Source organism: Triticum dicoccoides, chromosome 7B (genome assembly GCF_002162155.2).
Source record: "Triticum dicoccoides isolate Atlit2015 ecotype Zavitan chromosome 7B, WEW_v2.0, whole genome shotgun sequence".
Taxonomy (NCBI): Eukaryota; Viridiplantae; Streptophyta; class Magnoliopsida; order Poales; family Poaceae; genus Triticum; species Triticum dicoccoides.
The window spans coordinates 180,180-193,864 of NC_041393.1; the positions used below are offsets into that span (position 1 = coordinate 180,180).

Sequence of the window (13,685 nt, forward strand, 5' to 3'; positions counted from 1 at the left end):
CTCCACTATCAAGAAAAAAGAAACAACGGAATAGCAAAAGTATAAAACAAAAACATTCGCCAGCTTACCAGTCAAGAAGGAATTTGGAGGAATTCAAGCCTAATCTCAACCTAGGTAGTAGCATATACTAGATACATAGACTAGCAATATTGTGTTGCGATTAAGGAGGCTAATCAAAGAAAGACGCTTGGACAAAGTTTGGTTGACAAGAACAAGATACATCGATTTTATTTTATTTTATTTTAGTAGAAAACAAGCTAGTGTCGACAAGCATTATTTTATTTTACTTTATCCCCGCAATGCAAAAAGTAAAAAAAAAGCAAGACAAGAAACTATGAGCCAGGCAGGCAGCAGGTGCTCTCTGTCGACAGGTAAAGTATACATTTTATTTCCTTGATGGGAAGTAAAGTAGTACTCCGTAGTAGAAAGATGGATGAGGAGGAGCACCCATGAATTTCACTCCAGTCGACAGACCACCAAAATCAAATCAAGTTTGGCAGGCACTCACTGCATGCAACGCACACGCACACGCACATCTGCTATAAAAACACGACGCAACACTCAAGCAGTCTGTACACCACACCACCAAGAGAGATCACTCACTCCACCTGAATGAATCCCATGGCCAAATGTTGCCCGCTGCTCCTCCTCTTCCTCTTGTCGTTCCTCTCGCCCGAGGCGCGCGCGACCTCGTGCCACCCCGACGACCTCCACGCGCTATGGGGCTTCACCGCGAACCTCAGCAGGGGGGCGCCCTCCTTCGCGCCGCGTGGTCCGGCGCCGCATGCTGTGGCTGGGATGGCGTGGGCTGTGACGGTGCCACCGGCCGCGTCACAGCGCTGCGCCTCCCCGGACGTGGCCTCGTGGGGCCCATCCCAGGAGCCTCCCTCGCAGGCCTCGCGCTGCTGGAGGAGCTCGACCTCGGCTACAACAGCTTGCGCAACATCTCAGGGGTGATCACCGTGCTGCGTGGGTGCCAAAACGTCACCACACTAATTCTCACCAAGAATTTTGACGGTGAGGAGTTACCGACCGATGGTATTATTGGTGGGTTCAAGAGCCTCGTGGTGCTGGATCTTGGTGATTGTGCTCTTAGGGGCAGGGTTCCGGAATGGTTGTCTCAATGCAAGAAAATGAAGGTGCTTGACCTGTCCCGCAACCAATTGGTTGGCGCCATTCCGTCGTGGATTGGTAGGCTTGACCATCTTTGCTACTTAGATCTCTCCAACAATACATTAGTTGGCGAGGTACCCAAGAGTTCTAAGGGCCTCAACACCTCTGGGTGTTCATCGGGCATCAATTTCACGAATATGACATTTTATCTGAAGCGTAGCGGAATAAGCAAACATCGCCGACAACGTAAGCATGCCCCAAATGTCATAGCTGGGACCAATAACGTTGTCAGATCTGGGAGCAACAATGTTATGGCCGGGAATGACAATACTGTAATATTTGGGAATGACAACGCCGTATCCGGGAGCTATCAGGTCGTATATGGGAATAACCATGTTGTAACTGGGGATCATCACGTCGTATCCGGGAGCAACCATGCCGCGTCTGGGAGCCACCATGTCGTGATTGGGAAACACAATATAGTATCTGGGACCCACAATGACGTAGGTGGGAGCAAAAATATCGTATCCGGGAGTAAAAATGTTGTATCTGGGAGCCACAATACCGTGTCCGGTAAGAACCATTTTGTAACTGGGCACAACAAAGTCGTAACCTGAGGTTAATGACTGTACACATCATGGTATAAGTGCGCGTGTTGCGGCGTCCGTCCGTTCCATGGTGTCAGAAGTACTATCATGCATGATCCCAAAAGAATAAATAAAGACACTCATATATTCAGGGCAAAACTGATGTATCAAGAGTTTTAATACTAGCTGGTATGACATATCCAAATTAAACTTATGTATGTATGTATGTATGTATGTATGTCTCACGAGATTATACTTTTTCCTAGGTTATGCTTTGCTGCAAATCCATGCATGCCGGCGTGCCATATCTTTTGTCCATGCACTACACTGCACTAGACGCATTCCATATTCTTCTTCTCACTGTATGTAGTACGTCCATGATAGCTGTCCATGCATCGATCCCACACGTCTTTGGCCGTCTGGTCGAATGCAAATTACAAATCAAAGATACCTATGACAGCCGCGCCGAGAGAATATCCACGTTGAAACTATCTTTTGAAGTTTTGAAGCTATAAAAAATGTTGCATGTCAAAGAGATGCTTTATATAGACATGTTAAATTCTAAGTTCAAATACAATACAAATTTATCAACTAGGACCAACAACTTAACCATCACCCAAATGTCATACAGTAACTAGGACCAACAACGTTGTCAGATCTGGACGCAATAATGTCGTATCCAGGAACAACAACACTGTCATATTTCAGAACGGCAATGGTGATCAAATGTACAAAGGGAGTTCAAAATGAGTGAACTGTTAGGGGTATGGACTGGCGACTGCGTTGGCGACCGCGTGCTTTCGCCGGTGCGTGCTGCGGGAGGGGCATCACCGGAGGGTTGGACCTTGGTTCGCCGCGGGGCGGGGTCGCCTCAGGCGCACTCGTCGGCTGTGCGTGCTGGTTCGTCGCCAGCGGGGGTTGGGGCCTACCGCAATCGCTTTTGGGCGTTATCGGCGGCGGAATCGGAAGATGAAGACGAGGGGGACGATCACGTGGTGCAGATGCGTGCGGTGCCGGCGGGTCCGTCGATCGGCGACTTTGTGGCCTTGGCCTTCGCGGCAGACGCGCGCGGCCTGGGAGCGGAGCGAGGGCGGCGCTTTGTGCCGGGAGGGCGCGGTTCCAGGGCCATGGCTCTGCGCATTTGGCAACCTTCGGCGATGCGGTGCGCGGTCGCAAGCGAGGGTGTAGCATCAACAGCGGCTCGACACATCAGATCATGGCGGCGGCAAGCCTGGTGGTGGACAGGGCAGTGCCGTCCAGGGAGGACTGGCCGTGCCTACCGGCCCCTCCGTCCCCCGCGCCGCTGGCGGCGGCGTCGGGTGGTCGGACGAGACCGCGGTCCCCACTGGTACCTAGGGTTGGTTCGGTCGGGCCGTGTTCGGTTGGGCCTGGGCCAGCTGGCTCCTCTTGTCTTGGGTCGGGCGTGTTTGTCGGGACGGGACCAGAGTTAGACCTGGTTGTGTTTCCTCATGGGCCCCCAAGGCCCGGGACGCCTCGGCCTGCCTCACGCCCTGTCTCTGGCTATATATGGTTGAGATGCGGCTGTCTGGACCCTAGTTTAGGGTTTCCAGCCACTGGTGAGGTGCGGCGCCTCGCTCACTCCGCCCGCACCCTCCAGATCTCACTCCCCTCTCCCTCTCCACAAATCCTTCGCGGCGGTGGTGATGGGAGATCGGCGTGCGGACAAGCGCCCCATGGAGGTCTCAGATCCGAAGGCGGAGCGGCGTCGTGAGCGTGAGCTGCGAGACAAGGCAAAGCGCATGATGCGGGAGCATGCGGATGGTCGGGAGGTCAGGGCCGAGCGCGGCGGTTCCCGTGACCATGACGGGCACGAGGGGGATTGGGGTCCTCCTCCCTCGTGGTGGAACCAGCAGCAGGAAAGAAAGAAAGAAGAAGAAGGTCAACCAGCGACAGCGTGAGCTCGAGAGGAAGCCGGAGGCACATCCATACTGTGGTGGGGGCCCATGGTGACCCGATGGCCAAGAAGCCGCGGGCGGCTGCAGACCCATTAGCGGTATCTTTTCCCTCCTCCTCCAAGGGCACGGCGGAGGAACCCATTCCGGTGGAAGAGGTGCCCGACGTGGAGTGCTTCAAGTGCGGACGCCTCGGGCACTACCAGTCCAAGTGCAAGTTCCCTCCCCTTTGTGTGTTGTGTAAGGAGGAGGGCCATGCGTATGCGCACTGCCCGGCGAGGGGTCGACAGCTGCAATTACAGATCATGGGGAGCGCCATCTCCGGCGAGGATTTCTTCTGCATGGAGTTCGACAAGGAGGCCGAGGGAGAGCTTCCTGTGGACGCTCGGATTGAGAATGTGGCCATCCTATCTGCTGAGCCAGGGAGGCTCAATCTCCGCATCCTCAAGCAGGAGCTGCAACACATGGTGACCGGATCTTGGGATTGGCAAATTACTCAGGTGAACGACAACGATTTCTTGGTGGTCTTTCCTTCAGCGGATCTTCTGCACATGGCAAAAACTAGTGGGAAGCTTTTCCTCTCGATTAACGACATCACGGCCTCGGTCCGGGATATGCTACACGAGGAGCTGCAGCCGATGGCCATGCTAGAGACTTGGGTTCGGTTGCACGGCATTCCAAAGAAACACAGGCGTGAGGACCGCATCAAGGAAGGGTTCTGGATGCTAGGTCGCCCGATTGTGGTGGATGAACTGTCCCTCATTAGGTTGGGGCCTGTGAGGATGAAGTTAGCTTGCAAAGCTCCGGAGAAATTGAATGGATTTGTGGAAGTGTGGTTCAATCATGAAGGTTACCAGATCAAGGTGGGACGTGAGGTTCTGCCCAAGCGTGGGGGAGACCGTGCGATGAATGTCTCTGATCCTCCCAACCCCGCCAAAAGACCCACCTGGCAATGGTGGCGCACAGCCCTCGGGTAGCGCCCCGCCCAAGGGGGCGGCCCTTGGTCCTGAACCTCAGGGCGAGGCTCGGGCACCTGCCAAGGCTTCTGACGGCGACACCAAGATGCAGGACACGGGAGAAGAAGGAGATGACAGCCAACATGATTATTCTATAGACACGGAGACTTGGGACAAGCTGGGTGCGATTTCCACTGATTCGGGTGCCTTGGGAGTGGCGACCCAGGATACGGTGGTGATTGTTCCACCACTGGCCAGATCCCTGGCGCTGTCCTTTGACGAGTATGGATCCAACATCTCGGCCCTGTAGCTGGCGCAGACGGAGACTCAGGAGGTGGTTGGGGCCATTGTGGTTGCGGACCCGCCGTCAACTCTTGTTGTGGCACCGGGGGGCGATTCTAGATGCGTTGTGGACTCCGACCTGACCCCTGCCAACAAGCTTGGTTCCAACAGTGCGGGGCGTCAGGCTAAGAAGACGGCTGGGAGGAAGCCGGTCTCCGAGAACGTGGTGTCGGTGGCGGTGGCGACTCTGGGTGGCGAGCTAGGGGCGACGTTGGGCACGGCACAAGTGGGTAGCAAGGCCAGGCGCTCCAAGGCTACTCCGGTGACGCAGCGGGCTCCCAGCGTCCGCGCCAAGGCCAAGCTAGGAGAGCTAACGTCGATGGAAAGCGCCAAGCTGCGGCTCGCTGACAAGAACCTGGAGGCTGCAGGTAACCCCTTACCCTCTTATCGTATCTTGAATGCTTTTACGGACGATCAGCTTGCTAGCATTTTGGACGATAGTGGCGTGGCGATTAGCGATCCTTGTAGCAAGATTATTTCGCTGGTTCATGCACGGGAGGAAGCACATGCCATGCTTGCGGCAGCGGCTGCACGCTGTGTCGTCCCGAACCAAAGTGCCATCGTACCGGTTGCGGCTGGTAGTGAGGCAGAGCCCGATGAGGAGACAGAGGCTATGGAGGCCTCTGTTCTTCCTTCTTCCAGCCGGATTCCGGCGCGGAAGCGAGTGGCGAAAGCGGTGACATCCAAGGGGGTGGGCCTTCGCAATCGTATTTTTTAGATGCGTTATCTTTTCTGGAACATCCGTGGTTGTGGCCAGGAGGCGTACACAACTCAAGGAATATATTGCCAAAGAGAGGATAGATGTGGTAGCGTTACAGGAAACGATCAAAGCTGACTTCTCATTTTGTGATCTTTTGGCATTCGACCCTTTGCAGCGTTTCTCTTGGCACTGGGTGCCCTCGTCGGGCCACTTGGGTGGTATCTTAATGGGCTGTAATAATGATATCTGTGATGTATTGCAATGGGATGTTGGTGTATTTTTTCTTTCTGCTACCTTTAGACACCGTGTCTCGGGCCTTTCGTGGGTGGTGGTGTGCGTTTACGGGCCTGCAGACCATTCGCGCTCTGCAGATTTCTTACATGAATTAGCTAATTTGGTAGGGCCAAACGCGCTATCAATCTGCCCCTTATAGTAGGTGGGGACTTCAATCTAATTCGCTCGGGTGCGGACAAAAGCAACGCCAACATTGACTGGACTCGGGTGTCCATGTTCAATGCTACCATCGCGGCATCGGCGCTGCGGGAGGCAGCTCAGACCGGTGCGAGATATACCTGGACAAACAAGCAGGTGTGCCTGGTCCGGAGTGTGTTGGATAGGGTATTTTTTACCCCTGAATGGAAGGTCTTATTTCCCCTATGCACACTGGTTGCTGAAACTAGAATCGGCTCGGACCATGTTCCGTTGATATTTTCCTCTGGGGAGGAATATATTAGACATAGCCCTCGATTCTACTTCGAAACGACATGGTTTGAGTCCGCGGGGTTTGCACAGATGGTGTCGGATCGTTGGGATATGATCTGCAACCAGCTAGGGCCGCAACGGGGACCGGCAGAGTGCTGGAACACGGCGGCTAGAAAACTCCGGGCTTTTCTGCGTGGTTGAGGGCTAACCATGGCAGTGAATCCAAGAGGGAGCGGGCTCAAATTGTTGAGGCAATTGCTGCACTTGACTTGGAGGCCGACCTGCGGCCCTTCTTGGAGGGAGAATGGGCCTTACATTACGACTTGGAACGTCAAGTCCTGGCCATCCTCCGGGCTGAAGAGGAATATTGGCGTCGTAGGGGAGGGATCAAGTGGGTCACCAAAGGAGACACTAATACCGGCTATTTTCATGCTTACACTAACGGTAGGAAACGCAAAAGTACGATCCTTAGATTACAATCCGATCATGGGCTCTTACTTACGAACGAGCTCATTGTGGCCCACATTTACGAGTTCTTCATCGGTCTGTTGGGAACGGCCTAGGAGAAAGTTCTTGGCCTCCGGGATGACCTATGGGACCCTGCCGAACGGGTCCCACGGGAGGAGAACGATGGGCTCGTCCTCTCTTTCCTTCCGGAGGAAATTGATAGCGCCTTACACGATATGAAAACGGGCATGGCGCCCGGTCCGGACGAATGGCCGGTGGAATTTTTCAAAAAATTCTGGCCTATGCTCAAACATCTTTTCTACGACATCGTGAACGGCTTCGCGTTAGGTACCGTCGACCTGTCGAGACTAAACTACGGGGCTATCAATCTGATCCCCAAGGTTAAAGGGGACGACGACATTAAGTTGTTTCGGCCTATCACTCTGCTAAATGTCCCTTTCAAGATTTGTGCAGAAGCCTACGCCTCCCGCTTGGCGCCCATGGCTCAACGGGTGATTAGCCCTAGTCAATCCGGTTTCCTCAAGCAGCGTAACATTCTTGAAGGGCCTTTAGCGCTGCTCGAAATCGTTCATGAGCTAAAACGTACCAAGTCTAGAGGCATTCTCCTTAAGTTAGATTTCGAGAAGGCATACGATCGCGTGAACTGGGAGTTTGTGCGTGAGGTCCTCATCAAAAAGGGTTTTGATGTGGGTTTTGTCCATCGTATCATGCACCTCGTGAGTAGTGGACACACGAGGTGACTATCAATGGTGAAATGGGCAACTTCTTTCGCAACAAATGCGGCCTTAGGCAGGGAGACCCTAGCTCTCCTTTGATCTTTAATTTTGTTGCGGATGCCTTAGCGGCTTTGATTAGCAAAGCCAGGGCTGCGGGGCATATCAAATGGTTAATCACTCACCTCATCCCCGGTGGCGTGACCCATCTGCAATACGCGGATGACACGATGTTGTTATTCGAGCCAGACGACCATAGCATTGCCACGATTAAGTTACTTCTGATTGCCTTTGAGATTCTATCGGGCCTTAAGATTAATTTTCTCAAAAGCAAAGTGATCACCATAGGGATGGATGACCACGAAGGACGGAGAGTCGCAAACTTGTTCAATTGTAAGATTGGGAAACTCCCGATCAAATACTTAGGGCTCCCGATAAACCATAAGAACTTGACAATTGCCGAATGGGCGCCACTTTACGACAAAGTGGTGAATCGGGTTAGTCCGTGGAGAGGGAGGTTCATGTCTTCCGCGACTAGGTTAATTTTGACCAATTCTAGCTTATCTTCCTTGCCCATCTTTACTATGGGCATGTTCCTCCTAGCCGATGGTGTGCACGCCAAGCTGGACACGCCGCGCGCCCGGTTCTTTTGGGAAGGAACCGGGACGAAACGCAAATACCACTTGGTGAAGTGGGCTGCGGTGTGCAGACCAAAGAAGTTTGGTGGTGTGGGGATCACGAATTCGAAGCTTATGAACATAGCACTACTCACTAAATGGTGGTGGCGCCTTGCCCAAAATGAGAAGGGTCTCTGGGCAGACATTCTCCGGGCTAAGTACTTCCCGGACAGCAACCTTTTTAGGGCCAAGCCCAAGGGATCTTCTTTTGGAATGACTTTCAAGCGATAAGGCCGGCGTTTGCGGTTGGGGCCCAGTTTGCAGTCAACAACGGCAAGTCCACGCGCTTTTGGCTGGACTGCTGGAAGGGGCAAACTCCGCTGTGGCAATCACACCCGGAGTTGTATCAGCTCGCCACGGACACGAACATTATGGTCGCTGACGCCCTTAGAGTGCACCCTCCGGCGATCTCCTTCTTCAGACCTCTGGAAGCGGGAGAGGCGACGGCTTGGGATACACTGGCTGCTGAGCTCGAGGGGTGGAGTCTCAGTCAGGACCATGATCAGATTGCTTGGAGGCTTACGGCTTCTCGTAAATTCTCGGTTAAATCCTTATATGAGAAACTTACGGAGGGGAATGGGCTAGATATGGCTAGGGGGCTGTGGAAGGCTGGCATTCCCCTCAAGATCAAGATCTTTTTGTGGCAAATGTTCCGCAATCACCTATCTACCTCGGATAATGTGGCCAAATGCAACGGGCCGGCTACCGTCGAGTGCTAACTCTCGGTGGACTTTTTTGTTCGAGAAGAAACATTCAATCTATTCATCGTCTGTTGCACATTAATAATTTCAATTAGGAGGAAGGTGACGCGTTTGAACAAGTTGATATAAGAAAAACAAATCCTTGCATCAGTAGTCGGCCAGCTTAAGATAAGAAGAAGAGTCGACAAACATGAATGGGCCACAAACAAGTAAATATAAGCTAGATGAGGAAGAGGAGTTGCCACCCACAAATTTCACTCAAGAGTCGACACAGATCTTCAAGCATCGAAAAAAAAAGATCTTCAAGCATCGAAAGAAAAAGATCTTCAAGCACCAAAATCAAAATCAAGTGTGGCGGGCACTTAGTTGAAGTAGAACGTGGCCTGGCCACTCACTACCACTTGCTGCAACGCACACCCTATAAGACACCATTCATCACCCTAGCAGTTTGTACAACACCAATAGAGAGCACTTGCCAATCACTCACTCGACCTCAATGAATCCCATGGCCAAATGCTGCCTACTGCTCCTCCCCATCATCTTCTTGGCATTTCTCTTGCCCGAGGCGCACGCGACTTCGTGCCACCCCGACGACCTTCATGCACTGCAGGACTTTGCTGGGAACCTCAGCGGCGGGGGTGTCCTCCTCCGGGCCACGTGGTTCGGCGCCGCATGCTGCAGCTGGGAAGGTGTGAGCTGTGATGCCGCCAGTGGCCGTGTCACGGCACTGCACCTCCCCAGGCGCGGCCTTGTGGGGCCCATCCCAGGAACCTCCCTTGCAGGCCTTGCGCGGCTCGAGGAGCTCGACCTTGGCTCCAACAACTTTCAAAACATCTCAGGGGTACTCACCGTGTTGCGTGGGTGCCAGAACCTCGCCACGCTGATTCTCACCAAGAATTTCGGTGGTGAGGAGCTACTAGGCGATGGTATTATTGGCGGGTTCAAGAGCCTCGAGGTGCTGGCCCTTGGTGATTGTGCTCTCAAGGGCAGGGTTCCGGAATGGTTGTCTCAATGCAAGAAAATGGAGGTGCTTGATTTGTCTGGCAACCAATTGGTGGGCACCATCCCATCGTGGATTGGTGAGCTTCACCACCTTTGCTACCTGGATCTCTCAAACAATTCATTGGTTGGCGATGCACCTAAGAGTTTGGCACTGCTAAAGGGGCTCGCCCCTGATGGGCGTTCACCGGGCATGGTTTTCACTAACATTCCATCGTATGTGAAGCATAACAGAAGCACACTCGGACGGCGACTTAACGACCTCCCAAATGTCATCACAGGGACCAACAACTTTGTAACATCTGGGAGCAACAATGTTTTATCGGGGAATGACAACACAGTCATATTTGGGGATGAAAACACCGTATCTGGGAACAACCATGCTATATATGGGGATGGGAACACGGTATCTGGGAACAACCATGTCGTATCTGGGAGCAAGCATGTTGTATCCGGGAGTAGGCATGGCGTAACTGGGAGAAGTAGTGTGGTATCTGGGTTCAACAATGGCGTATCTGGGATCAACCATGTTGTATCGGGGAGTAACAATGTCGTATCCGGGAGCAACAATGTTGTATCTGGGATGAACCATATTGTGTCTGGAAACAACAAAGTAATAACATGAGGTTAATGATTTTATAAGAGAGAGGAGGGAGGGGGAGAGATTATGCCTAGTATCCGAGGCCGATGAGATGGTTCAATAAATAAGGTACATAAGTTGCCACACAAGATGTGCCCTATGCCTCGTATAAGTTGTAGTGAGTATATGTATTGTAATAGTATGGTTTGGTTTGTATGTTAAGTTTTATTGTGTATCGAGAAGACGCGATCTTGAGTGGTTTGTTTGTTTTAATTATTTGAGCTCTGATCTCTAATATATTAATTAGATTAGATTATTCCTTGCGACCTGGGCGGTGTTGTTTGCTTTGTACTTTGCTTTGATCCATACACCAAAACAAGATAGCAGCAGCAGCATGTCCACGCCTTCAATATTCTTCTTGGGCAAACCAGTAGAAGTATTACGATCAATCACTATCCATCATATTCATATCAGCTCCAGAGCTGCTACAGCCACGCATATTCATATGAGCTCCAGAGCTGCAGCAGCCACGCAGAAACCAGTGAAAACCAGGTTGATACTATATTTTGAAATTTTTAAAAATGCTATAAAATACACTATATGTCGAAGAGATGCTTTCTACAGACATGTTAAATTCCAAGTTAAAACACAAATTTATCAACTAGGACCAACAACTTAAGCATCTCCCAAATGTCATAACTAGGACCAACAACATTGTTAGATCTAGAAGGAACAATGTTGTATCCAGGAACGACAACACTATCATATTTAAGAATGGCAATGTCAAGTCTACGAGCAACTATGTCATCTATGGGGTCAAGCATGCCGTATCGAATTTTTTGAGTTTCCTGTCCCCTATCTGTAATTCTGTTCCAAATTGGTTTTTGAAGCAAACGACAATCCGACAGTAGCAGCTGGTGGTGAGTTTTTTAGTTTCCTGCCCTCTATTTGTAATTCTGTTCCAAATTGAGAATAAATATTGATTGACTAATTGAATTCCAGAATGATGTATCGTAGTATGCATTCTTTTTATTTGAGCAAAGGTGAACATTTTGAGGCTTTCTAAGCTGGAACAGCAGCACCTGTTAGATGCTTGCAAATGGATACATTAAGAATTCAGGAAACCAAGTATTAGGTAGCCGCTCAAACTTATTGATATGAAGTATACCTTTACAAAAAATACATTGTATGAAGTCTAAGATGCCTTCTTCGATTCTAACTTGTATTCAATGTTTCACGTGTTATATATTCCTTTGGTGAAATTCTCCAGCCAGTATAGTAGAATAAATCAACCATAAATCTCATTTCCTATAAAGTTTTGCTGCCGAGTGATCAGTTTTTGCATGTCTATTACTTGCATATTTGAAAAACCAGGCGCACGGCTTCTGTGAAGGAATACCATATCTTTATGAACTTTTTTGTTTACCAGTAATGCTTGCATGCTTGATCTTTCTTTGATAAAATATCACACCGGATGCAAGAGGGCACTATCTAATGCGCAATGGGAATAGGTCTTACCATTAAGTAGTATAAGCATCATAAGGCAATGTTGGGGTATTGATTACAAGACACAATCAGATGGTGATCTTTGTCATGTGAGAAATACAAAAAAAACATTTGCTACTTCTCTAGTTCTCATGGATGGTTGGATTTTGGTGTGCATGTGTTGTTTCAGTAATGACATAAATCTGGTTGGCTCAAGAATTATTTGTTGACGAACTGTCGGATGCTCAGTTCAGTTTAAAAATATCATGCCATGTGGCTTTCACTGTTTATGGCCGCACCAAGGATCAAAAGAGGGCATGTCAATTAATTTGTTGGCATGTTGTCTCTAAGCCTATAGTAATCCCACTCTCTCTTGCATTTTCCGCTATTTATAACTTTTACATTCACTTTTGTTATGTAAGTGCAAGTACAAATAGTGACGAGCTTTCACTCTTTCTGGGGCTCCGGTAGTAAATCATCATGAAATGGGTAGTGATGCCTTATATACATCACCGATTATACAATGTGCATCAGACACATCTTCGACTTTGTGTTTGACTTATTCTTATTCAATCTTAATTTTTCATTTGCCTCAGAACTGGAAACATCAAAATTGACACTTGGATATAAGCAAGACAATGAATTATGTCAACTTTAGTGCTCTACAATTAGAAGTGACTCTTCTGCAATTTTTGATAACACAGGTTGAGGCGAGCATTGTAAGGATGTAACGCCCTCGATGCGGCTATAGCTCCCACGTGTCAAGGCACGACTTAGAGACATAACCGCATTGAAAGCAATGTCGCAAGCTAGGCAATCTTCACAACATCCCATGTAATGTAAATAATAAAGGGGAGAAACATAGTTGGCTTACACTCGCCACGTCAATCAAGTACATAAATAGCATTACAACATTCAAAACACTCATGGCCCGACTACGGCGCCAAAATAAAAGATAACCCAACATGCGACACGGTCCCGATCACCCTAACTGGGCACCACTACTGATCATCAGGGAAAGACACATAGTATCGTTGTGAGTCCTCGTCGAACTCCCACTTGAGCTCAAGCGCGTTATCTAGAACGGAATCATTAGGCCCTGCATCTGGTTTAATAGTAATCTGTGAGCCACAGGGACTCAGCAATCTCGCACCCTCGCGATCAAGACTATTTAAGCTTAATAGGTAAGGCAAGGTAATATATGTGGAGCTGCAGCAAGCGGCTAGCATATATGGTGGCTATCCTGTTCGCAAAAGAGAGCGAGAAGAGGAGGCAAAGCGCGAGCGAGAAACTAGAGAGCATCCTGCGGCAAGCATTACTCCAACACCGTGTTCACTTCCCGGACTCCGCCGAGAAGAGACCATCATGGTAACTCACACTGTTGATTCATTTTAATTAAGTTAAGGTTCAAGTTATCTACAACCGGACATTAACAAATTCCCATCCGCCCATAACTGCGGGCACGGCTTTCGGAAGTTCAAATCCCTGTAGGGGGTCCCAACTTAGCCCATGACAAGCTCTCACGGTCAACGAAGGAATAGACCTCCTCCCGAGACGTTTCGATCAGACTCGGTATCCCGTTTCTTCTAGACACTTCGACAGGTTAAAACAAATCCAGCAACACCGCCCGAATGTGCCGACAAATCCCGACAGGAGCTGCACATATCTCGTTCTCAGGGCACACTCAGATAGGTCAAGCTACGAGTAAAACCAACCCTCAAGTTTCCCCGAGGTGGCCCCGCAGGCTGC

At 50.1% G+C, this 13,685-nt stretch overlaps 1 protein-coding gene and 1 pseudogene across 1 annotated transcript; both read left to right on the forward strand.

The window, feature by feature from the left end:
- Positions 1-612: 612 nt before the first annotated feature.
- Positions 613-1,730, forward strand: LOC119336370 (annotated as a pseudogene).
- Positions 1,731-9,362: 7,632 nt separating this feature from the next.
- On the forward strand, positions 9,363-10,744 carry LOC119338967 (phytosulfokine receptor 2-like). The gene has a single exon (XM_037611164.1). The coding sequence runs from the start codon at positions 9,369-9,371 to the stop codon at positions 10,494-10,496; it is 1,128 nt and encodes a 375-aa protein (XP_037467061.1). The 5' UTR covers positions 9,363-9,368; the 3' UTR covers positions 10,497-10,744.
- The last annotated feature ends 2,941 nt before the right edge of the window (positions 10,745-13,685 follow it).